General features: G+C 39.4%; 1 protein-coding gene across 8 annotated transcripts in view; it reads right to left on the minus strand.

Moving 5' to 3' along the window:
• ABI1 (abl interactor 1) overlaps window positions 1–26,953 on the minus strand; it is a 77,217-nt gene that overhangs the window by 22,211 nt on the left and 28,053 nt on the right. For all 8 annotated transcript variants that reach the window (XM_050331232.1, XM_050331206.1, XM_050331198.1 and 5 more), the window contains exon 3: window positions 6,018–6,194. In XM_050331232.1, the coding sequence (XP_050187189.1) occupies window positions 6,018–6,194 (177 nt within the window). The remainder of the gene's footprint in view (window positions 1–6,017; window positions 6,195–26,953) is intronic.

A 26,953-nucleotide genomic window follows, 5' to 3' on the forward strand; every position in this document is an offset into this window, starting at 1 on the left:
GGGACTCCAATGGCTGGCCTCAGGAGGCAGCCATCTAACTGTTTTTAATAATTTTCATGCCAAATAACAAGACATGGGGGAACATTAGTCATGATTCAGGGAACTATAAAGCTATCATTTGAGCTACAAACTGTGCTTGGAAAACTAGGGATGTTGCACACAACTCATTTATGTGAGCAAATGTATCTATAAGCACACAAAAGGCCACTTGCACACAGAAGCAAAATTCTTATCACTGTGATGTCCAGCAAGTTTCTCCTGCACATTTCAGTTATGAACTCCCCAGTTTCAGATTGCAGGAACTTCAAATCTCTGTGCAGGCTAGTTGTACTTCCCCTGCTTTATGTTGCTCACTATTTCTCCAACTCCTGGAATTTAAAGAGCCAATTTCTCTATATCCTGCCATATTTAGGATCACTGAAAGTCATCATGAAAGACCATGCAATCTAAGTGCTGATCAATGAAAACAAAGGTTTACAGAGTGTGCCAGTCTGATCTCCATTAATAGTAAGTATTTCCCTTAATAGTAAGTTACAAGTAATATACTTGTAACTTTAATATATATGGTCTACAAAAGCAATAATCAGCCTAAGATCCGTTACCTTTGACCAGTAATCACAGTCATCAACTGCAATACAAAAACACCCCACAATTGCTCCTGACTCTTTAGTCAACCTCCCCTTTCACTTAAAAAAGGTACTTCCTTTATGAGTCATGGGAGAATGTCCCTACAGAAAGGTAGCTGGCCAGCAGACCTTTTGAAGTGCTATCATATATGTGCAGCTTGGCAATTTTGCTCAAGATTGCCTCCTGCCTCACCAGTGGAGCCGTTTTGGAATACCACAAAGGTGACATAGGGCAAGAAAAGCAGCAGCTGGAAAGGTGTTTGTATATGAAGGTATGGGATGGCTGAGGAAAAGAAAGAATAAAACCCCAAACCTAGAACACAGTTTCCTTACAGAAATCAAGATATGGAGTTTGGAAGAACATGTAATCAAAGATGCCTTTCAGCAGGCAGGCTGTATGTGGGTGTCAGACACTCAGGGTAATGCACTTCTGCCACCAGGTTTGTGCAGTTTTCAAAAAATGATTCCTGTGTCTCAGTTTTCTTATCAGAATGTGCCAGAAGCCTTTTTTGTTCTTTATCTCCTTATAGTCCACAGTAAAGCAGATTTTTTGGAGAAAATTTAGGATTGAAATCAATACTTCTTTCAAAATTGAACATATGTAGGTAAGTCTCTCTGTCTCTCTTTAGTGAAATCTTACTTTTATTTTTTAACTAGATGATAGACAAACCTTATATTGTTCCCTCAGCACTCAGTACTCTTGGTCAGAGAAAGATACAGTGATTCCTGCCTTTAAACATTTCAAGCTTTTTCAATTTAGTTGGTAGCCTTGCATCTACCTACCATAAAAAAGGTTAACATAAAAAAAAAGTATTTTCAAAATTAGAAAATAAAGAGACCTCAAAGTTTTGAGTTTTCTTTGCAAGCTGAAAGGCTTTAAACCTACATTGTATCAGATGACACTAGGCGCGCTTCTGATTTCTAGTAGCAAGTGCCCTACGGAAAGCACACAGTGTTAACACTGACAACAGAGTCATTAGAGTTGGCAACAGGAAGTTACTTTTTCCCCCAGAGAAGCATTCTTTACCCTACAGCAGTATTTACTGTTTGGCCGTGACCCCAGAGGGACGATGTGACATTAATGAAATTGGCAACACAACGTCCTTTGAAGCGTGAATGTCTGATAGAGGCTGGTAAGGGGACAGCAGCAGCGGCTCAGGTTCAGGATCCCTCTGTCACTTTGGTTTTATTACAGTGAATTATTTAAAATTTAATACTCCAGTGGCCAACACATAAACAGTGTAACCCTAAAGGGTAAGTAGGCACGATTAGGTAGCCTTCCACCCTCACATCAGCATCTCATCTGCATGTTTGTTTTGCACTGACACAGATGTAAGCATGAGGACTGCAGGCGAGTAGCACAGGCTGAGAAGGGTGGGTGAGAGCAAGACTCCCTTCTTTAAGCCTGGTGCTTGGTAAGTTCTGGCCCAATCCCTACTTTAAGGGAGTCCTTCCAACTTCTATTTGCTTGAGAAAGATTTCTGAATGCTTAACTCCTGTTTGACTTCCTGGGCTCGAAAGCTTCTTATAGTTTTAATGTGCTGAAATGCAAAATTTTTTATGGTGACAAAATTACAATTTTTTTCTTGAAGCTGAAAAGCAATCAATCTTCACATACAATTTAAGTTTGGTTTTGAAGAACTATTAGTTCCATAAAACAAACTTGATCCAATTACAGCTATTAGGCATTTCAATTAGGCATGTATTCAACATTTTATCTGCCTGTACCATAAGGCATCATTTCAATTTCCTACTTAGCTGCCATTTTACAAATTGCTGCAATTCCACCTGCCTCCTAATCGAAAAAGATTATAATAAATTCAAAGGCCAATGTGAATTTGGCTTTTAAGGGCAAATTCTAGGGCTTTTAAGACAGCTTCCAAGCTTCCTCCTTCTCCCCACTCTTAAACTAAGGATTTTCTGTATGAGTAATTGTGTTTGACCTATTTATTTGCTGGCACGGTATATTTTTTCTTTCCTTTCACCAAAAAAAGGAGAAAAAGAGGAAGGAAATGTTAAAGTAGCCTCTGCCTAATAATTTTAAACCAAGCTCCACACAGGAGGGTAGACATTCATATCATGACAGTTGCTCTTGTTTACCAAGAACGACTTCAGCTACATTCCCCGATGCCCAGAGGGTGACAGCTGAGCAACTACTTAACAGACCAGCAAAAATGCTTGCCTGTGTGTTTCTCGGAGCCATCCACACATATCTGTGTTGCAAGGCAAAGCCTTCTTGCTAGCAAATCAACTTTAAAAGCCTTCCTAATTTTGACTGATGCTAGCCTTGGCTTTATAAGGACATATATAAAACCCAGCAACTTTCCTCCTTTTGGAGACATTGTCTATATCTGTCCCTGCAACTCTGTCATGCTAGGATGCTCTACAAAAGCTTTTCAACCAAAAAGCTGCTGGAGGAGGAAAAAGCACTGCCTTCTGAGGAAGTGTTTCCCATCAGTGAGGAATCCTGCTATAGAGAGCAGCTGCTTCTATCACTGCCACCTCCACCCTCACCTGCCCCCACAGAAATTGCTTCATGTATGTGAGACAGAGGGAAGCAGGCAGAGCTGTCCTCCCTGCCCCAAGTGCAGGCATCTGCTTTTGCATCCCTTCTACACAGCCATAAGAAGTAGAGACAAAGAAAATGAGCTGTGAGTATATATAGGAGGTGTTCCTGCATTTGCTCAGATGGAAAATGTATGGTGAAGACAGCATTTACCCTGAAGATTACATCTTTAACTCTGTGAGACATTATTTTTATGTATACTTTTTATATAAAATAATTCAGGATCACCATGCAAAAAATATACTGCATATTTAATTAGTATCAATATTTAATGAAATAAGTAAAAGCAGAAACAGGGTATAATCCAGTCTGTATCTTTGATTTCTCTCCTTGTGTTTTTCCTTTCTGTTTCTTTATCAAAGCATGCACCAGAACACAACAGAGTCCCACTAACAGCAATAAATTGTCATCTGCAGATTTCAAAGTGTTGCACAAATTTAATTTAATACTTAAATGCCAATGTATGTGTTGTACTTTATTTTACTGATACTGGCTACAGCAGAAGACATTCAAGGACCTGCAAGTTAGCCAAACCGACAGTTATTCCAGGCAAAACTCAAACTTCTTTTCCTCTAGAAAAACGTGGTTTATAAGGCCCTGTTGGACATGTTGCTGTCCAACTTGGGGTGAAGTCTTTGCTCAAGAAAATAAGGCTTAACAGAATCCAAAGCATCTTCTAAGACCATTCTGGACAAAGTTTGTAATTCAATATGCTTCCCCCTGATTTGTATGTCCAAGTGGCAACTCAGGTTCTCAGCATCATCTGTTATTTGTGCTGACTTCCAGCAGGACCTGATCTGGTTTCTGAAGTTGTTTTGGTTTGATTTTCTTACAACAGCACTAGCTACATCTAGGTTTGCAGAAAAAGCAAGTTACTTCCTTCAGAGCTTTGATCTGTGTCAGTCTTGGAACCCAATTAATATGATGGCTAAAACATTTAATTATGTCATTAATTAGTGACATAACATAGTGAGTGTGTCTCAACACTCTTTTCAGCAGTGTGTCCAGTGAATGTCAACACTAATGAAGGTGTCAAATGCATGACAGCCACCTTGAACTATACACCTGAGGTCTGGTTGGCAGCTTATTTCATTTGTGTAACAAGTCTACACAAAAAATACCAACTAAGTGTTTCATGCCTTCCACAGTTGTAAAACTAACTCAGGCAAACCACTCAATGAAGAAACAACAGCAAGATATAATTTGCAGCTGACTTCTAATGAGTTGGTAAATTTGGTTACTATTAGCAGCTATTTTTACCTCTGAAAAGACCAAGCTTTTAATATAGAATAAACTACTAAACATCTAAAAAAACCCTTTACCAGAAAAATCCCATAAGAGCTGCCTAGAAATAGGTAAACAGAACTTCATTTCCACCCCCTAAACAAAGAGGACCACATGAATAAAGACATTGGCACTCCCAAAAGCAAACAGTCATACTGGAAAATGCAACTGCTACACCTGAACAGCTTCAGCCTTCATGGATCAAACCACCTGTTTTGAGCCTGCACAATTGCAAATAGTTCAGCAAAGCATCAATTGCAGAGACTAACAGTAACTATTCTACTTTTAAAAAGTCTTCTACAGCACCTGATCCCTGGAGCACTTAAATGCAGAAAGCAATAACCTGACACTGAATTCCTGTGTTCTTTATTCATAGAGCGCTCAAATGCAAAGTGTACTGAAAAATCACCAATTTCTCTGACTCCAGTGTTTCTATTTTGTAGAAATTCAGACCATGTCTTTCAGGCTTCTACACAAGACTGTTTTTCATCCAGTCTGGCTTCAATTATTGTAAATTGTAAATTCAATTATGTAAAAAACCAAGTTTAAGACAGATTTAGTTACAAACAAAAAAAATTAATCAGGTAGTCTGAAGTCACTGCATTAATTCATAGTCTAGATCTGTCAGGATCAACTTCCTTCTAACTTGTGTTGGAATTAGACTCCTCTGGCCACTGGGACGGTTAATACGAAGCAGGAGGGACCCTGGTACTCTTTTGTGTCAAGTAATTCTGAAATATCTGTTCCTCAAGAGCTCAGCCATTCAGAGGGCACATGATGGGCTGATGGAGCTGCACAGCTGACTGACCAGAGCACATCAAGTTTTAGAGGATGCAGGGGTGTTGAATTAGTGCCATCCAAGGGAAGATTGTTGTAAACTGAATACACCTGGAAGGCCTGCTCTAGAGGGATACAAAGGTATTTATTATAAAAAGATGTCCAGGGAGCAAATGGTGTTACATTAATTCACTTCAATTATGACCACTTCAAGGAAGGTAGACATTAATTTATGAAGGCTTTTATTTAGAGAAAAGGAAAATGAGACTCTCTGAAAGCATGGGAGTGAGACATCAAAAATCACTGAGATTTAAAAGCAAATGAGCTGACCCCCTTTCTGCTGTCCACCCTCCAAAACACCCCACCCCACCAGCTAGTTTCCCCAGAAGAAAGGACTTAATTTTTCTCGATAACTAAAGAAGTAAAGGGACAGTGACAATTTAATCAAAAGGAGGAAGGAGCAATAATCCTAAAAGTCAGTCATGGCTCTTTTTGACAAGTCATTAGCCTAAGATCATGAGCCATTATTTCCTGACACTATGACTACCACTGACAGTCACAAGGTTATGGCTAACAGTGCTCAAAAAACCTGCACTGTAAAACAATCCATTTTGTTATTGAAATGTTTGTATATGGGAGCATATCAAAACCATAACCCTTCCTATCATAAAGGAACTAAACATTTTAACATCAGTAACATTCTGCCCTGCCCCTGTCTCCTAGTCTGTGTTACTTGGAGTCCTCAAGTATCTGGGTATTCTTACCTTTACGCCATGGCCAACATCATCCAGCACCGTGTAGTCTATAGGTTTTCGAATATACCTTACAGGACGTTCCATGTTCGCTGGTGCTATAATTTTGTGAGTTCTTGATGTGTTCTTATTGGTCGTCAAAATGCCTATCTCTCTGCGAGCGACCTTTTCTTTATGGATGTCCACAGTCTAGATTAAAAACAAGAAAGTATGGGTTTCTTTAGGCATTTGCTGGTTTGGTTTTTTTTTATAGAGCTCGCTACATGTTTAGGTTTTGCTGTTAGATAAAGAGTCTGAACTAAGTTAATGCTGCTGGAAGGATGCCAGTTCATTGATGAAATGAGTTTAATCTACACGAACGTTGTTAGAAAATTACACCTTAATGAAATAACCAATATTAATAATAAAATTACAATTATACATTACTGCTTTGACACTCTAAAGACACTATGCAGATACAGTCCTTGCAGATGAACCCTCAGTGTTCTTATGACAGGCACTAGTAATAAATTACTCCAGCTCCACAGCTGGGAAACCAGGACAGACAAGCTAAGCAATTTGCCCACAGCCCCAGAGGGGGACTAAGCTTGGGAAGTCTGTGCGGTAATTTCTTTCAGCAAAGCCATCAGTGCATGTCAGAGTAAGAGTCTGCACAGAGAAGGACTAATTTCAGCACTGAGGCTAGTTTCAATCGTACTGTTCATAGCAGCTTTACTAAAAGAGTAAAACAAAGCCTTAAAGATGCAAGTAAAGGAATATAAAGTATGCTGAGTACCATAATTTTATTAGAAAAATACCTAAAGAGACAAAGAAAAGCCAGTCCAGCAGTCTGTGAAAAATCAAACTAAGCTTCACATAACAGACATATGTTTCTACATGCAATACAACCACTGCTTAAACCCTAGCTGAAGGAGAACAGGTGCAAATCAATCATCAGATGCCATAGGAACTCCCACCTCTAGAAAGCCTATTTCAAGCTTCAGGGGTTGAATTTACTCATTTAAGTACCTACTAGAACTTCAGGGTCTTGTTGCAGGAGATGGTGTATGACAAAAACCACCACTTGGAGCAAAACCTATCAAGTCACCACTTTTTCCACTAAAGAAAGTAATTCTTAGTCTGTAAGAATCAATTCTTCCTAGAGAGACTGTCATAGGAAAAAAAAAAAAAAAGAGTGAAAGTTCAGAAAGAAAGGAAAATCCTTGTCCATCAGTATTCACTTAGGTATGTCTCTAGAATTAGTCTAATCTAAAATGAATGTTGTGATGTGCAAAGTTTTGTTTAGTGAAGCAGAGTCAAAGATGAAGCAGAGAATTAGTTTTCACTCTACTTCTGTATGAGGCAAGATGAAAAAAAAAACCAAGGTCAGTATCCAGGAAATGACCATTTCTAGGAAAGCCAGCATTCGGTGTTCACTGTGAAATGTCTTTAGCAGAACTGCTTTTTTCATTAACTGGTACACATGCTTAAGTAATCTTAAATTCTCCTAACTAGAGAAAGACATAAAACCCTCCTTAACATCTTTGTTAGATACCATTGCAGAATATAAGTGGGAACACAAGTGGAGAAGCACCTAAAGCAGGAATACCAAGCAAGTTTGTTTTCATAGCTTAGAGCTGAATAACAGACTACTTGTAACATTGTAAAAGGTTCTTTTACTTTGGGAGCACTGAAAATCTTAACAGAAGTAAGAGTTGTGATTTTCCAGAGCAATGCAGGACATTAAAAATGTATGTCTGCATTAGCTTACTTGGAATAAATTAATTAAGTATTCCAATAAAACTTTGGAGAAAGCTTTATTGTTCTAAATGCTCATGCTCTGAAGAATCCCCAAGTCAGGAACTAAAAAAAACCTCTTTTCAAGTGAGACAATCCTATATATCAAGCATTTACCACTACATCAGTATCAGATATCACCCACTGCAGCCACATTTGCTCTGACAACCAATTTCACAGATGATAGAATGAGGACTAAAGAATAAGACTACTCTTATTTTTTCAAATCCAGCTGTTATTTGTTCTTTTCCTTTTAGAGACTAAAATATACATGTTAGTTCTGCCTTTAGTTTATTTCTTGATCTTGCTGAAAAGGACTATGACTGTTGTGCTACATGTTCTTGGATCATCTCTCTTCCAATTTCTCCATACAACCTGAACCCTTCTGTTCAATAACAGCAGCTCTCAAAATACCTTTTAAAACTCTTTAATAATAAGCAGCTTTTCATATTTTGTAACACACAAGCATTGCATGGGTGAGAAAAAGAACCAACTAGTTAGAGTCAACTGAACAACACAGCAATATAGGAGGCTGAGAACACCAGTCTAAGAAACACACTACAATGTTTCAAAATAGGATGTTTTAAAATACTGCTATGTCCCTTGAAATAAACCATGTTTCTACTTCATTCTCACAAAACAAATCTGTTGCTACTAATAAAATCATTTTTGTTTAGTGGATGGAAAAAATGCATAAGTTACTGCAGCAGAGGGTAAGAAAGTCCAGGAAAAGATACTGTACCATATCTGTTTTGGAAACTAACTTAAATAATGCTGCAACAAATTGTTGTTAATGGAAAAAAACCTCTTAGAACAAGAAAAGAGCATATATTAATTTTATCAGAAAGCTTATCCAAAATGAAGCAGTGATCTGTAAAGCCTTTGCACGGATTTCAGTAAGGTAAACAAAGCAAAGAGGAGACTGGCTGTATCATAGCACAGGGCCAACAACAAGCCTTGAACAGCATTCAGGCATGCCTGTGCAAGAGACTAATTTGCTGTTCAAAGCAAACGAGACTGCAACTCCCACCACATCTGGTGCACCGGAAAAGCACGGCGGGATTTTACCCCTATGCAAAGCAAAGGCTCACAGCATATGCTTTGCCCAGAGCTATAGGCTGCCCATCAGAGCTACTAGACAGCATCTTACTTCAAGAAATTACTTTTTTTCTTAGATCTGCATATTATTAACTCTGATGTGAACAATTGTTCATTATTCTATTTTTATTTGTATCTATTTGCTTGACGTTCATGTGGAATGTTTTTTCACTTCCAGAAGAGGAAATACTCAACACAGGAACAATTATTAGTAGGACAGCATAGTTATCCAGCCAGATGAGTTAATGTCCAAGAAGCACACACCACATATACCAGGTAACAGTCAAAACAGACAATTCTCAAAACTCTGGTCACATTTGACATCTGTAGCTATGAGTGTTTGCTCTGATATGGTAACAAGGTAGCTAAACAGTAGTTGGTTTATGATTTCACACACAAAACTTACTTTTAAACATCAAAGAGCAGCAAAGTTTGGCCAGCTGACTTGGCTTAACACAGGTTAATAAGCATTAGCTAAGAATCAGACCATCTTTGGGTATGTTTGGCCTGTGCTGAAACATAAATATTAAGCATAACTTAAAATCTGGGGTATAGGGATGGGCTTCTCACTCCTAGCCAACATAATCCAGTGATAAAAACTTCAGCATTATAGTGACTTGGAGAAGAGGGAAAAGCACAACATGTTTCCTTTGGGAGGCAAAATTTAACTCAAACCCATTTGCCATTATTGCTGGGTGCTAGGGACTATGCCAGCTAATCCAGAAGCAAAGTTAAGCTTGGAGGTTGAAGGAACTGTTAATTATTAGCTGCCTCCTCTGTCTTCTTCAAATCATATGAAAAAAACCCAGTTGAACAACAGGATGTAGAGTTAAAATTTAACTGTTTGCTTCCTCAGAAGTAGCATCAAGGCCAAGTGCAGCACAGTAATGATATAGCAAATAGTCATTCTTTTATTATTCTGTGCTGTAGATACCACTCTACCCATGTGCTAAAGTGTGCAAGCCCAGAACAAACAATTTACAAGAAATAGAAACTGCAGTACATCTGGCCAAGCTAATTCGAGGATATCTAAATATTTTAATACAGCTCACACATCTAGGCATGTAGAGAGGGGGACAAGAGGGGAAGAAGGAAAAAAGAAAACCAATTCAAGCTTCTACAATCTTTTTAATCCTGAACCACTGCAACTCAAATTTATGAGCCAGATACACAGCCACCACTTCTCTCACTAAATGCATGCACAGCTGGTAAAGAACAGGAAATAAAAGAAAAAGAATCATCCCTGTCAAATCAATTCCACTAACAAGGCACTGCCAACTTAAGGCTGTCCTGAAGGACAGGACAACTCATTACACTAATACCACAAATTTACACCAAGAAAATACCCTTTAGATTTGTACTCCAGAAGTGTTGTGCAGGAAAACTCCAGGTTTCCTACTCTGCTCCTCCCCAGTTCCTCACAAATGAAGCTTTAACAGCAGACACACTGACCTGTGTGGTGGAGCTGGAAAAATCTGCCAGGCTTTTGGGAAGAGTAATGTTTAGGGGAGAGAACAGCTCCCCAGTCCTCAACAGTGAAAGTGGCGGCTACCAGGTAAAAAGAATGGACAAACAAAACTCCCCAAAAGAGACACTAAGATATAGTGTAGAAAGTCACAAATTAAAAAAAAAAAAAAAAAAGGCAAATACAAACCACCCCAAAACCAACCGACCATTAAAAAAACCCCACTTACCAAACACTCCCCCTCCCCACCCACAAGAGCCCCAAAACTCAAAATACCAAATGAGTTTGAGGAACAGCAAAAAGACACTTCAAGGACATTTCCTTCATTTAAAAAAAACTTAACATCCAAACCTCCTAAGAGGAAAAAAAAAAAAAAAAAATCTAAAATTACACCACTACTTTTACTGACAGCTTTTCAGGCCATTTCATGCAATGGTTTTAAGAACTTTTGTTTTGACATATGAATGGCCTTCAAACCAATGTCCTGTGCTGCACAGTGCTGCAAGGTGGTAACTTTTCAATTTGTCCCTAAACGCACTCAGACAAGAAGGAATGTAGGCTCAAAATCCACAGGCTTCCTTAAGCTGCTACTTTCTCTAAATTCAGGGACAAGGAAAGCCGGGTAGCTTTACTGGCAGAAGTTTTCTGTAATTTTGACATTGTATCCCTTTTGTGATTTTTCAGTTTGTTGAATATAGAGTTGGGTCTGTTAGTAACACTGTATTTCAAGTAAAGCCCTGGTTACAGGGTAATCAGTGTTATATATACACCTAAATGTTAACAGAATAGATTAGAATTACTTTATACAAACAAAACCACAGATTTATAAAAGAATGGTATAAGAAAAAGAGCCCTAAGACGTCTAATTGAAAACAAGCCAATTGGAACAGTAGATTTGACGTACCCCATCAGGCTGGCAACCCATCAAATATAGTATCTTGCTTCAGCAAAAACTGTGCCTGATGTGATACAAAATACTGGGCAAAGACACAGGCTTCACAGTGAATCTTGTCAATAAAACTACAGAATATATGGGATAGACAGTGCTGCAGAGAAAGTTTAGTGTCCAACCTTGACCTCTGGGACAACTGTCTGGATTCTAAGCTTACTACTTTACATTTGCATATGAAAAGTAAGTTCTGTTCTACTACCTGTAAAAATGAGCCACAGCTTCAGACTTAGGTGAAAATAGCAGTAAAATACATACAGTTGAACATTAAACACATTCTAACACCAAAAATATTTTCTACAAGTTCATACATACAGACTATAAATAGCAGTGTTAACCAAAGGAAACATAACTTAAGAAACAAATACTAAGGTGCTTTCAGCATCATTAAAATAAATAAAAAATACCCAAACCCTCAGTCTTTGCAATCTGTTCCTAAACCCAGCTTTAAGATCAACCCTTACTGTCATTCTCCAAAATTACAGATTTCATTGTCTTGCTCTACAGTTCATACAATAAGCTTCCCTGAAATGAAAAAAAAAACAACTGATGAGGCTAAGAACGTAAGTCTGTTTCTGTTTTAGAGATAGAGATTTATTCCACTGCTACTTCCACAAAGAAATTGTATTTAATAAGACTCTAACAGATGAGTTATGGATAACTGAGTAACAGCACTGAAGAGATCCTGGACACGGCACACCGTACAGGCCACTTGCAAGGAAGTGAGTTTGACCTACAAAAAGAACAGTAAAATCCCCAGCTTTAATGAGCTCAGCCAGACAGCTAACTTCTTCAGTGAGAGCACCATTTTATGCTGTTATTTTGTAAAGAAAATTCAACAGAAAATTTAATGTTATTCAACACAGGAAGTGTGAACATATTTAAACTGCAAGAGAAATATTCTACAGAAAAGATCAATTATAGGTTTAAGGCACATCAGGCATAAAAAAGCACAAGCGAATAGTTTGTGCGTTTATGACACATACAGATGTCTGCACAACACTACAAAGTATGTATTTCATTAATTCACGATGAAAGTGCTAGTAATTCAAGCATTTGACTTGATGACTAATGCAAATATATGTTGTATGATCCCCACCAAGATACAGTTTGAGTTTACCTATGGAACTAAAATAATTTATTTCCATCTCTTATCCAGGAGAGTCTGAGCACTAAGCAAGCCTGGCCTCACAGGAGACACAGAGAGCAGAGTGTCAGCACAACTGGCATTGCTCACCCTTGTTTATCACTATGCACACACTCATTCAGTCCATGGGGATCTTCTCCAAAGTATGAGGCTGACTGGCATTGGGAATTAGAACTGTCAACTCCATTGACTAGAAATTGTTTGAATACCCAAATTGTGAGTGCACCAACTCAATTACAGACCAAAACTGGGCAGTTTGGTGAGCATTTTTTCTTACCATTTTTTCTTTCTGTTCTTCAGCACAGACATTTGGTTAAGTTAACCAACATCAGAGAAGCATATAAAGAAACTGAACAAAACATTGACAGAAGTACTGCCCTGTTATCAGTAACTAGTGGGACCAATCCTGTCTCTAAGGCAGAAGACTTGATGAAATCTTTTATCATGTTCAGTTAGCCATCAATTGTGTGAAATTCAAGTCCCTTTGAACAAATCTTCATCTCAAGTTACCATACTAGAGGCTTTATACTGGTTATCTTTCACAACAAAAAGAGGAAAGGCCTTTCTTAGCATCTCCCCCTTCAAGAGATGAATTCAAGACATCTTTAACAGCCCCTTGGACAGTCACCAGAATCAAGTCTGCTAAAGTACTGTCAACTTATCAGTCAATCCACAGAAGAAAGTCAGTGCCAGCAACAAGCAAGTTAGTAGAGAAGAAAAAGGGAGATGCTTTTTTCAGTTTCCCAAATTCTTTTCAGAATATAAGGATTTCAAGGCTTTATTATTTCACATACACAATCCATCACTACAGCTAATAGTTGCCTGAACACCATTGTCTAAAAATCATTTGAGAATCCTCAGAATACCCTGCCATGCCTTCTGAAGCTGCATCATGAAAGACAGATCTCCTATCACCTCTGAAGCATTTAGACATCCGAGTTTCACCTTGTGTGTTTATTTTGTACGTGGTGCTGGCAATGTAGGAGGCAACTGAAATAGATTTAAGAGCTGCAAATGCAGTAATATTTTCTGGTAAGTTTATAGATAGAAGTTTCTCACACATTGCCTTCGGCATGTAGACAAGTGGCAGTAGTAGGACAGGCTCTCCAGAAAGTTTCATCTCCTGAAGTCCTGGTAAATCCAGGCCTCTTAAGGTAAAAGGCTAGAGGAGCCAGATAAGCCATGTCTCATGTAATCTGATATGTCACCTTCCTTTTCCTGCAGAGAGGGCTCACATTCAAGAGGTTTTACAGATTAACACAATGAACTAAGGCCATCAACACAGATATATACAGCAACTTTCACAGTCCATATAAAATGTTCACCATCAGCAGAGGGGGGAAAGGCATTAGACAGATTAAAGGAAAAATAGTATAAGAAATACTAAGTCCTATTTCAAGAACTAACTCATATGTAAATATATTTAAAATACATTTATACACATGAAATATATTTATATACATGAGCTATATACATACATATATGTATAATCACAGTGCTAACAATGCATCTTACAAATATCATCCATTGGGGAAGAGGGTTTATAAAGTGTTGGTCGTGGGCTTTATTTTGACAGTTTATCACTGTATTTCTTAATTATGTCTGAACACAGATTATATGCCAGTTTAATCCTATGGAGCTAGCCCCCGACTCAAGAATTTAAACCTTTTTCTTTATAACAACTAGCAGATTTTCTCTGATTCTCCAAGCAACTGACACCAGCATAAAGCAGACCAGACCTGAGCAAGGTTTGAAGGCATTTTATACCTTCACATACATTTTTTTTCTGGGGTCTCAGGACAGCTGGGTTGGGGGAGAAGTATACCACAGATACCTCATTTACTCAGGACAATTTCGTTTCTGCATAGTTTCAGAAGCACTGAATGCAAAACAATAACGCACATAGTTCCATAGCATGTTTCTTAAGCCACACTGATTTCAAGGCATACTTTAAAAAAAATGGATTGCTGACTGACAGAACATATGCTTGTAAGTGTTAAAAAAAAAAAGTCTCACTGAAATCAAGAAGCTGAAAACAAAAGCCAGAGAAACAGGCTTAAAGATTACTGGGCATAGACAAATAGCCCCACCTTTAGCCTTTCTTCCAAAAGGAGGACTAGGATTCACTGAGAAGTGGACCCCAATTTCCAAAACAACCTGTGGAGTGGCATGTACACCTATACAATAGCACTGAAAAGGAAAAAGAGAGGCCTGTTCACCTAAAGGATTATTTATATGGACGCTTTTCAGAGTACCCTATTGGCAAATCTATTCACATGTTCTGCTGGGGAAACTGAGCAGAAAGGGGATGTGGGGCAAGGACAGACCAGAGGGGCTGGGAGCAGGTACATGACATTCTAGGACAAGAATCAGAGCAAAGAAACCAGCCCACTTGTCCAAGAGCCAGACTTGACTTCATGCCTGATTTTTCTTTCCTAGTGCCAAGTGCAAATAGGACTGCTATGGAGGACACATTCATCCTTCAGACAGGACAGAAGGAAAGAAGCTTCTCATGTTATTCTCACTTATTCTCTTCAGAGCATGGTCACGGACAATGCTGAGAACATAAAATGGGGCAGCTGACAGAAACCAGTAGGTTTCACCTGTGAAATGCCACCTCAGAGAATTAGGGTCTATAAATGAGAAATATCTGTGGAGAGACACAAGGGTGTCTCATCACACCCTCAACCCCTGCTCCCCACGTTCCCCAACTGAAAGGAAGACGATGCCAACACAGAGCATAAGGAGGGGAGGTCTGCAGGAGTGTCTCTGGGAACAGGGAGAGGGATGTGGGATGTAAGACTGGCAGATGGTAACTGAAGGCAAATGGAGTTTAAGTCCTACAGAGGAAGAGATTTTTAGCAGCTCTACAGAGGCCCTCATTACAGGAAAAAAAAAAAAAAAAAAACCAGTAAAGACAACAGTCCTCCCTCCTCTCTCCATTGCATTGGTTAAATGCCAGAAGCACTTTGCTAAAGTTCACAAGCATAGGGGAAATGGAACTTCAAACATCTGGAGTATGGAGGTCAGACAGCGCTGCAGAAGCAGCTGGCCCTGCACGCAGGAGGCAGCTGTCTGCCAGGACGTCAGTCGACTGAAGGGAGGAGGTGGGATGGGTCTGTGGCTAGAAGAAAGAGCCTGGAAAACAGCAGATTGAAGTTCTATTCCTGGCTCCGCCAGACTTCCTGTGCTACACCAAGCAAGTAGCTTTGCTGCTTGGGCCAGTTTCTTGGAGCTGTGCACCTGCAGCAGCGTTGAGAATAGACATAGTGTAGGAGGGCACAGGTACAGGCACCGCTGCCACAGCTGCCTGCTCTGAGCACAGTGAAAGGGAAAAAGTTACCCCAGATTTCTCCATAAAACACCTTCCACCCGTGCTTTTAATTGCTAATGAAAAAGCACAAGTGAGTTATGGGTCACACTTCCCACGCTTTGGCAAACCCTACTTGCAGATTTTACCCATTTGAGCAAACAAAACAGAGACACGGTAAAAAAAGAAGTGAATTATGAACATTACTTGTTAAAAAAAAAAAGCTCTCTAATGACCTCTGAACCTCTGATACATGTTCATGGGGAGTACAACAAATTTTTGCATTCTAGATAACTTTTTATTTCTTTCAAATTTAACTGCTAGTTCAACATCTTTTTTAAGAGGTTGAGTATAATACATAGGTAGAAAAAAATGCATCACTAATGCAGATCTCTGTGGGAAGACACAGAGAAGGGGAGATGGGGAGATTATCTGCATTTATCTCTACCTGCCTTCTAAAGTCTATGGCTTTTGAGCATCACATGTTGGGAGTAAGAAGAGAGAAAAGTAGCTTTCATGGTGCTATTCCCTGTTCTAAACACAAAATCCCTGATCACTCTAGAGTATGCTTTCCAGTACTTGCAGGAGATTCAGCTGTGGCTGAACCCCACACCCCACCACTTCATAACCACTGCACGACAGGAAATACAGACCCAGCTCTGCATCAGATCAAAATCACAGCATATGGCAAATGAACAACTGGTAACCATCTACTTGAGTTTCACACTGTACAACAAACACTTTTTTGAAAGTCAGTTCTCTTACTCAGTCCTCCCTCTAACCCACCATCTCCCCTTCACCAAGACAGGGTTCCAGTAAGAGAACCACCAAGATAACATCCCCTCTCCTCTACTGTTCTACACAGGGAACCAATCAGACACTTCAGTGATTAACACCAGTTGATTAAAATCAACCTTTAAAGCAGAAGGCACTTCAAAAGAGAAGTGTTTCATCTGTACTATCCTACTGATACATTTTTGACAAAACAACATTTGGGATGTGTAGTCATAACACGTTATGTATGTATCCAGTCTTAAAAAGCAGATAAATGCTTTTGATTATGTGAAGTCAAAATCCCAACTGCATGTGTGAGTGTATTTCAGTACATGAAATTAGATTTTAGTAACTTTTTTACGGGTATTTCTGAATGTATACACGAATCGGTTCATTAAAAAAAAAAAAAAAAAAAAGGCAGCAGCAAAATATGCTTATGCAAGCTCCCACATAAGAGTTGCAGTATTTTAAAGTTGTTGAATTAGTCCCTCTTTTCCTTACGGGAAGCAATGCACTTGTCTAGAATTAAATAAAACATACAAGCCTAAATATATTTTTGACTGAAGGAAAGCACATGGACAGAAAGGAAAATGAAAACAGCTTCTTCAGTAGTTTAGACTCACTAAAGAACCACCATGGGAGTAGAACAAAATTGTATGTCAAACGAAAAGCATTTTGTGTGCCAAAAAAAGCAATGTCGTAGGAGATGAACATGTGCAATTGCAAAGAGCACTGCAGGTGGCTGAAAAGGAAACCATCTAAAAAAAGCTTATAAAAAAATAAATAAACTCAACAAAACAAGTTGGAATTTTCTGAAAGTTTGTCTAAGGTAAAGAGCTGTAACAATGACAAGTCAGGATGCTCATGCCTGAATAAAAACAGCCCAAAGCCAAATCCCTCACACTCAGTTGTAATTTGGCAAGTCAAACTGGGGAGGAGATGAGAGAACCTATACCATGAGAAAGGGAGCTAATATTCTCTTAGCTCTAATTTATCATCTCTTTAGTTCCTTATTTTATCATCTCTAATAGCAAAATAAAATACTTTCCAATAATAAAGTTTATGTTAACTGGATTATTCTCATTTGTCATGTGTATTTACTTGAATGTTTTCTGCATTAATTTTCAGACACATACTTTTCTTAAAAAAAAAAAAAAAAAAAAGCCAACCACCAAACAACCAAAACCAACAAAACCCACATCATTACACAAAACATCTCTCCCAGGCACCCCACTTCTCCATGTGAATTCAGGGCTTATGAGGTGTCTAAGACTGACAGTCCTATGACAGACCACTACCTTAAGCCACAAATCAGAGACAACATATGCTGGAATGATGCTGGGTATCCTCTAACCACCTACCAACATAGTTATGGTTACAAATCAACCAAGGCACAATGTTATTTCTATACCTCTTTGACCATATGCCATCTGATGGCAGAGATATAAGCCAGTGGGAGATGTGCTAGTTTTCAGCTGGGTCAGCTCTGCACCAGGAGTAACTCATAACTATTAATTAAACAGACATCATGTGGCTCAAGGACACACTATCTACACCACAAACCATCTTGGCTTAGTGCCACAAACACAGCTTACATACATGAGACATCTTTTTGTCTTCTTTTGTTTCCTAAATGTTCAAAGGTTGAAGATTGCATTTTGTTCAGAAGAGAATTACTAAAGTTCCAGATTTTTTCAAGATTTTTTACAAAAACGTAAGCAAGGTTTTATGTCAAACAACACTATGAGGTGCTACTCCAGTGGAGGGATAACCAGCAGTGGCCAGTTTTTTTCTCTTGTCCCTATTGCAAGAGACTCATTCTCATTCCCCATTGCAAGATGAGATCCACTACCCGTGAGTCTTAACAGTAACATAAGGTGGCAGGAACAACCCTCAGCCACCACAGATTCCACTTACAAGTTTTCAGTATACTTATTCCACTCTATAGTTAACTTAGTATCTATGCTACTACCTTCAGCATACTATTGCAGCAAAGAGCTCTTCCATGTCACTTGAATATTAAAACAACAAGGATCTGACAAGCTCCTCACTTTTGTTTTCAAAAACAAATACAGAACAAGACAGTTCAACTTCCTGATGCAGTCTCCCCTTTCTCAAATCCCCTTCAGTAAGCAGCTATCCCTTCTGAAAGTACATCAATACAGGACAAGCTTAGAAGCATCACAAACCTCACTCAGCCCAAACTTCTTCTGAAAACCCAGTTTCTACAGTATTGCATATGGAAACCTATCAAGATACTCTAACAAAAAAGGAGTTAACAAAAATTCCCTCACACATTTCCTACGACCGCATTACTATTTTGGACTGAGTCATACAGACTTCTTGTAATTTGGGATATATTAAGAAAAAGCAGAAGACAGACAATCAAATCACAAGTATGAATGACGTTTACCAGTCTAACAGGGTGGGGAGGAAGGGCCAGGGCAGAGATGGAATTGCTAAGACCGCTCTACTTCTCCATTGCCATTTTTATTTCCACACACAACTCAAACAGGAAGTTGCACATTGTTTCTGTAAATGGATTTCCTTTAGCCTCCTACTCTTGGCCACGACTGATATGAAATACTGCAACTACATCTGTTGGTAACATCCAGATGGCCTCAACAGTCCCAGCAGCACTTAGCCCATACTGAGCCAGCAAAATCTTACCCAGCAAAATGTTTCCTAAGGCAGAGCACTCTGGCAGAGAACCTTGGCCAAGAAAAAAGCGTGTCACCAGTCAACCCTCCACCAGGACATCTCAGACTTGTACATGCATGGACTCAGAATGAGATCTTTGCTGGGTCCTGTGCAAGTGCACATGAACACAAACACTGCAGCTTGATGGCAGGTTGAAAGACAACATTAATCTTGAAGAGAAAGTCTTGCATGTAGACACAGGGAGGAGTACACCACTATGTTCCTGCTGCTGAATGTGTTATCCTGCTATCGCTACAGTAAATTCATTAGTTACACTGATCATGTGCTCAGAAATTAGCCATTTCCACTGTGCAGTTATTAGCATAATGATTAAATCTGATTGCAAATGCTTGGAGAGAAGATCATCAGCCACAGGAGATGACACACAGAGAGAAACCAGCTTAAGGAAGCAGCTAGTAGTCTACAGTTTTGAAGTTTTGCCTTCAGGATAATTGAGCCCACAATTCAGGGCATAAGGGGCAGAGAACAAAACACTGGTTGCAACAAGAGAGTGTCAGGAGAAAAGAGACTGGCCATCTTCTACCATCACTTTATACAAAGGTTAGAGGTGCACTACAGAAATATTGACCAGTGAAGTGTTTACACCTGAGGAAGGTAGACTAGTGCCCTGGTAAAGGTGCTCCAAACACCGTGGTGGGTTACGAGCCTCTGAACGGCACCACAGCGTTTCAAGAGGCAGCCTTACCACTCACTCCACAATAACAACCACCACAGACACTGACCTGTGCAAAACTGGACAGCTAAACACACACTGAAGAACAGTCACTGAATGCCCATAAGAAACCTAATTGCACAGGAAAGTGATGGAGATTGAGCTACCTTAATCAGGGAGGGAGGTGTCAGTGAGGAGAAAAATATCTCCCTGAGAGATGAAGGGGTATATCACAACAAAGTTCAGTGGACTACAAAAAAGACAGCTGTGCAAACTTCTGTGGCCTATCTCCTCCCCACTGCTTTGGTAAAGTCTGGTTTTCCTAAGCGAGGCCAATGTACTTTTTGGATTTAAACTATGTATATCCATTCAGCAATACAGAGTGCGTTTACTCACAGAAATATATAGCTAATATAAACAACAACCATGCATTTGTTTTAAGAACTACCACAACGAAGAAATCTAGGCAAATGGGTAGAAGGGGAAGAGTACACAGTAAAATTATTTTTATCTGAGTAAGATCTGCAGACTGTTCACAGTCTTTCTTCCCAGAATGTTTGCTTAAATCACATAATTGTTTGCAGAACCTCTGATTTCCAAAAATGCATTTGGAAAAATTCACACATTTTCTTTATTCAGTTTCTACTGACTAGATGATGCTTTTCAATATTCTCAAAGTAGGTGACCAGTCAGTAGCATTCTCTTAAATGTATTCTAGGCAAACTTTTCACATGGAAATCAATATTTTAAAAGTTTTTCAAATAGCTTCCAAAATAATAAATATGTTAGATACACTTATTCCAAGCAATTTAGCCAGCTCTAGTTTGGAGAACCTCTGAAGAATTTCTGCACTGACTGAAAGTCTAAACATTTAATGCAGCCCAGAGAAATACAGTCTCATAGAGATGCTGAGTTGAAAATATAATGCAAGCAATTTAGAGTTGTGGTCCCCTCAATCTCCTTTTGCTCCCCTGTCTAGAGGTCTAGAAGTAAGAAGCACGCTAACTGGGACTGAAGCTCGATGTTCTCTGCCAGCCCAGGGGCACAGCACACTGCACTGCAGGAGAAATGCTTCAAGCAGCACAATCCCCAGTGACTGAACTTGAATTTCTCTCAGTGAGAGCTTACGGAAACCATCCCCCGCTTCCTGAGCTTTTTGTTATTTGTTAATGTGCCACAGCCTGTATTCAGAACAGGGAAAAACTCGTTATATAAACCAAAGCACCACGGACGCCCCCAGAAGTTCTCTCCTCCGGTTTTAGCATCCAGATGTCAGTACTATCAAATGCTACCACTACATCGGGGTGCTTCAAAATTGTAATATATTAAGCCCTTCTGCTGTCAGCTGTCATGCTACTGTTAAAATAAGGCACTGATGGACATGTCCAGAGGTCACAAGGATGAGCACTGTTCATATAACAGTATGTTAATGCTGTGATATGCTTAATAATACATCACTTTAGGAGGAGGCTAAAACAGAAATACGTAAGTGGTGAGCAGGCCATCCTCAGTGTGTGGAGTGGAACTAATAAAATAAAGGATGTTCTAGCTCCTATCAGCTTACAGTCTTATAACTCTGTCAGTTCTGGCTCTTACCATGAGATTTAGGCTGTCTGAACAAAATAAACCAAACTTCAGAGATTACAAAGTTAAGAAAGTCTAACTTGTTTCAGGCCTTTTGACTGGACCTGTCTCTTTATCTTAATGACCCATAATAACATGAAGTTAGCACATTTTTGTTATGACTTAGAGGTTTTCTCCATTTCCCAAATGGAGATTGTTCTCAGTTACCTCAGCATCTCATCACCACAGTAGGCAAAAAGTGCCTGGAGATGGAACACTGAAATAACAAATATTTCTACTATCCTTCCACTCTCCAGTGCCATGTTTCGTTTGCCAAGACACACACACACACAGATCAACTGCATAATTTCAAGTTAAGTTTCTTTATAATCTAAGTTTTAATTAAAAGTTCAAGAACTATTTAGAAAAATAAACAAATTGCTAGTCCACACAAGCTGGCATGTTATTAGCTTACCATACACGACCTATGAGCCATTAGAGAGCAAAAATATGTACACTGCTCAAAAACTTCAGTTAACATCTTTTTCAACCTAGCTTAGGAAACAAGCCTTATCCACTGTGCAACTCATGTCTTTTAGTCCTGTTCTGCATCTGGCCACTGCTGTATCTTGCTCAATACTTGACTTAACAACACACGTAAGAAAATCCTATAAATGGACAAAGAAGGATCAGCTTCCCAAAGACGACGTTTATCTCCTTTCCAGTCAGATAAAGGTTGATTTGTGGTTTGAAGGCTTATCCTGCAACCGTATACAGCCTAGTTTTGAATGCAGTTCAAAAATATAACTCAAAATGAAGAAACAAACAATCCTATAAGACACTGAGTTCAACAAGGAAGCAGAATTTCCTACATGCAAATCAAGCCTTTCAGTTGTTATTCAATTTCCTTGTTCTTGTATTTTCAAACGATGGCACAACTGACCTTTCCTGAAGCAATGATTTGTTTTACTATTTCCATGATGATCCCTGTTAACTCTAAGGTCCCCATCCTACTTGTTCTTACTTTGTATAGAAGCCTAACAGCTTTTAATCACACCCTTGTTGCTCTTGGTTTTGCCACATACAGGAATTTGAGATAGCATGGCAAGATCAGGTTGACAAGACAATATTCCTCTCTTGCAAGTAAGGACAGAGAAGCCAGTCAGAGAAATAGCAAGGTATGCTTCGACCCTGGTGTGAGATCACATTGAACTGTACTGATGGATCCATCGTAAATAATCACCCTAGGACAACATGCAAGGGAAAAAAGCAAGTGCTTTTAGACATGAACAACTAAAGCTACAAAACCACTGCACATTAGCACTCACATGAGGATACATTCAGCAAAAAGCCATAGCTATTCAGCAGATTCTCAAAGAAGAAGTAAACAATATACATGACCTATGATTCTATGGTCAGATACTACTTACATTTTTGTGCCCAGAAGATATAATTAGGCACAGTATTAGGCAAAAACATTAAATAATTTAACTATTTGTTAGAACCAGAAACTAACATTAGAAAGGAAAGTGACAGCTTCAGTAATCTATTTTTTGGAATTAAGGAAGAGGTAGACCTATTTTATGATCGTTATTTCTACATGTATGGTGAGAATTCCAAGTGGAAATTGTAATAAAAGTGTTCTCTGCATATATATGACCTGTAAGCTTTTATAAGACATGCATAACAAGTATCAATAGGTCCCAGAAGAGGACTCTGCCAATAAAGAGAATAAAGTCAAACCCAGCAGCGTCATAAAAAGTAGCACAGCATTTGTACTGACTTATAAAACACTTATGTAAATTGCTACTTGGTTTTCCACCTGCAGATCAACATTAACCAAGCACTTATGTGCCCCAGCAGAAAGCACCAAGTAATTCCCTTCTGAACGGCACAAGAAGCCCAGCCACAGGCACCCAGCAGGTCGTGTTCCTTTGCTTGAGTGGCAGACTATGAAGAGGGGCAGCCTCAGTGATGCAGAACAACCAAAGACTCATCTATTCCTCAGTAAGTTCCTTGTACTTGCTTTTCCCCTCCTTTCCCCCAAATACAGCCAGCTCAAGCACTGTCCAACTGCCATGAAAACCAATGTCCCAAATGGCTATGTGGGATGGTATGGCCATGGCAACTGACTAAATGCTTTGGGAGCTGGTTGCCTGCTGCTGTATTAGCACAGTGTTCTCATCATCACCTCATACTCTGCATTTATGCAACTAAAACACTGTCAGACATAACAAAACCTTCATTCAGTGTAAACCAGGAGCTATTCACATGTGAAGACTGCTGGTTTACTGAGACTTGAAACAGAAGGAAAATTAATTCCAGGTAACAACCTAATCAAAAGTATCTGAAGAAAACCCCAAGACTCCTTGAAAAGTCCAATATGTGACTTTATAGCAGGTTAGTGACATGATTCATCTATGTGGTATAACTTCCAGATATGAGAGATTTTCATTTAAAAGACTGCACAAACACCAATGACTCCTCTGATGCACAAAATTATGAAAAAGGCCTTTCAGAGTCATGTTCACAGTCCTGGGATTTTTGGCTTTGATTTCAGAAAACAAGAGGCTGCATCAGGCCTTTTAATGTAGTAATTAATGAGGTATCTAGAGCTTACAGCCAAATACTCACTGAGCAGTAAGGAGGTTTTAATGGTCTAAAACACAGTGAAAACTATGCATTTGGACTGTCGTTTCAATGGACTATGGAATGGGCATAAATATATGAAGGAATTCATCACAGTCAATGGCTATGAAAGTTAGCAACTTCTCCCATTCCCCAAAAATATGTTCAAAACCCTGCATTCCCATTTTCTTCTTCAAAGCAACTGCTCTTTCCCCATCACAGAAAGGCTGACACTGTGGGTTCTCTCTCATAGGTGTACATAACTATCATGGGCAGGTTTGTTTTGATTTTTTTTGTTCGTCATGTGCTGGGGATTTTTTTGACTGCATCAGCTGAACTGCACAGGAATCAGATCCTGTGTGTATTCATTTGTGGACATGAAGGGAATTTCTCAACAGAATAGCTGACAAGGCAACTCTTACACATTATACTACATTCTGAACAATTTATATATATCATGTAGAAGCTGATATGCACAAAGTTAACAACAATTTTCATCAGCAGACAGATAACCAGAGCAAGCACAGTACAACTTCTTGAGCCTTGGCCTCTATCACAGAGAGAACAGGAAGAACAGGATGTGAAGCAAAGGCCACAGAGATAACTGTCAGCACTTTATTAGGAGAGGGAATGTCACCCAAGGCAAGGTTAATCTAAACAAAAGGTCCAAGTTTATTTGCCATATTTAGAATATTTGTGTCTGTTGACAAGCACAAGCAATCCAAGGGAACCAGATAGAAGACCTTATCTTTCTAATGTATACAACATAAGATGATGCTCTAGTTCCTGCAGATACTTTTGGTCTCTTCACGTACTTTTGGATGTCTAGAAGTGAAGCTTATAAGAATTTGTAGACATGTGGTGGCAGTTTCTCCCCTGACTTCATGATTGTCTCCCCCCCGCTGACCAATTACTTCCTATAATTTAGAATGTGCCTTGCAAGGATACAAAGTCAACTTTTAGGATATACCCAGCTAGTACAGTGTAACACTGAAAAGAGTCAAGGCAGAGGGTAACCTGTTCCAATGCTGCACCACACTCCACCATAAAAACGATTTTCCCAACTCCATGTACTAACCTGCTGAGCTTTAACTTGTGGCTAACTGTTCAACATTACACTGCCACTACCAAGTAAAAGACTAACTGCAAAGACAGACAGACTTATGTATTAATAGGCTGCTTTCTCTTTGTCAGACCAAACAAACACAACTCCTTCAACCCTTCCTTGTAGGCTGCATGCTCCATGCCCCTGACCATCTCAGCATCCCTCTCTCCTGAACTATCTCCACTTTACTAAATCACTCCTGACTAAGGCAGTGGTGGGGGAAAAAAACAACAACAACAACAACCAAAAAAACAACAAACAAACAAACAAACAAAAAAAAACAAAAAAGCAAACCCCAGGGATATGGTGCTTCAGATGAAGTCTCATCTCTGCAGAGTTGACAATAATCGCTGCCTTTTATCTGCCAGCCACACTCTTCCCAAGGCAGCCCTGCCACACTGCTTCACTTATTCAGATGGCCTCGTGTTGTTGGCTCATGCCCAGCACAGCACCCATCAGCACACCAGCTCCTTTCCAGCCCATGGCTACTCAGAGTCACCTCCCACCAGGGTTATTCCACCTAAGATGTAGGGTGTTGCACCTCGCCCACTTTGCCAAGGTTTTTGCTGGTTCAATAAGGCTCCTCTGTACTGAAGCTCTGCCACTTAGCATACGAATCACCTTTCCTAATTTAGAGTTATTCCCAGATTTGTCGAGAACATGCTTTATGTTCTGAATGGTCTCCAAAGAATGTTCTGAACAGTGTGGGCTGCAGTACTGACCCTGTTTGTTAGCAGCAATCAACCATTTGCTAGTTCTGGTTCATTTTCTTTTCATTTAACAGTTCTTTCATCCAGCCCATATGTTCTTCAGGTGAGAGACAAAGGTGAGGGTTTTAAACATTCTCTTCTTTTTAAAGAGGCAACTTCAGGGTAAAAGTACCTGGACAGCTGTACTTTGGAAGCACAGTCACCACTAAGAGGATCTGGAAAGGTCTTTTGCTCCCATCTATAAGTGTACTAAAGTACTTCACATAATTGCTTGTTCCTAGGCATGACCACCCACATTCATTAGCACATGACTTGTTACTTTTTCTATCCTCTTTCTACTTCTTAGCTTTCAAACATGAAGTTAAACTGTGTTGTGATCATACACCACAATCCGTAAATGCAGTATCACATAATCCAAAGTACATGCACACTAGGAAAGCTATTTCCCACAATCTCAAACATCAACAATCCTTACTGTACATGCATTGCCTTATGCCTCTTCAAGCATCAGAGACCTGCTGAGAGTCTAACAGCTCTTGTGCTCCTCTTCCCTGCCATCAGACACCAACTTTCTACTACTTAGGAGCTCACTCCAATCCCCAGAATATCTTCGGTAGAGCTTCTCTGAAACCTAATCCGCATCACTCCTGACTGGTTGCTCACCCAATGGAAAAGGCCTTAGTATTTGGGGGTGGTGTCTATGTATGGTTCAACACAGACTGCAGCTGTAAGTTTCAGAAGGCCTACAAGAAGACATCTGCATACCTGCACCATTGCCCTGACTTTAGTTAGGCAGTCACACAACAGAAACAGAAACATTTGGCTTTCTGCTTGCACTCAGCACTTGAATTATGTGTGCAATTAATTAGACATGGGTGGTAATGGGCAAGATTCTTCTGAACTAATTCAGCATTTTATACTTTTTTTTAGTTCTAAAAGCTTCTAACTTTTAATGGTAACAAAAGATGCACATGTGTCTCTCCATTTTTTTTTGCTGACTTATGCTTTCAGAACATATTGTTTTTCAATAGGCCCTATTTTGCATTACAG

The sequence above is a fragment of the Myiozetetes cayanensis genome, unplaced genomic scaffold, assembly GCF_022539395.1.
Source record: "Myiozetetes cayanensis isolate MyiCay16 unplaced genomic scaffold, myiCay2020 scf1, whole genome shotgun sequence".
Taxonomy (NCBI): domain Eukaryota; kingdom Metazoa; phylum Chordata; class Aves; order Passeriformes; family Tyrannidae; genus Myiozetetes; species Myiozetetes cayanensis.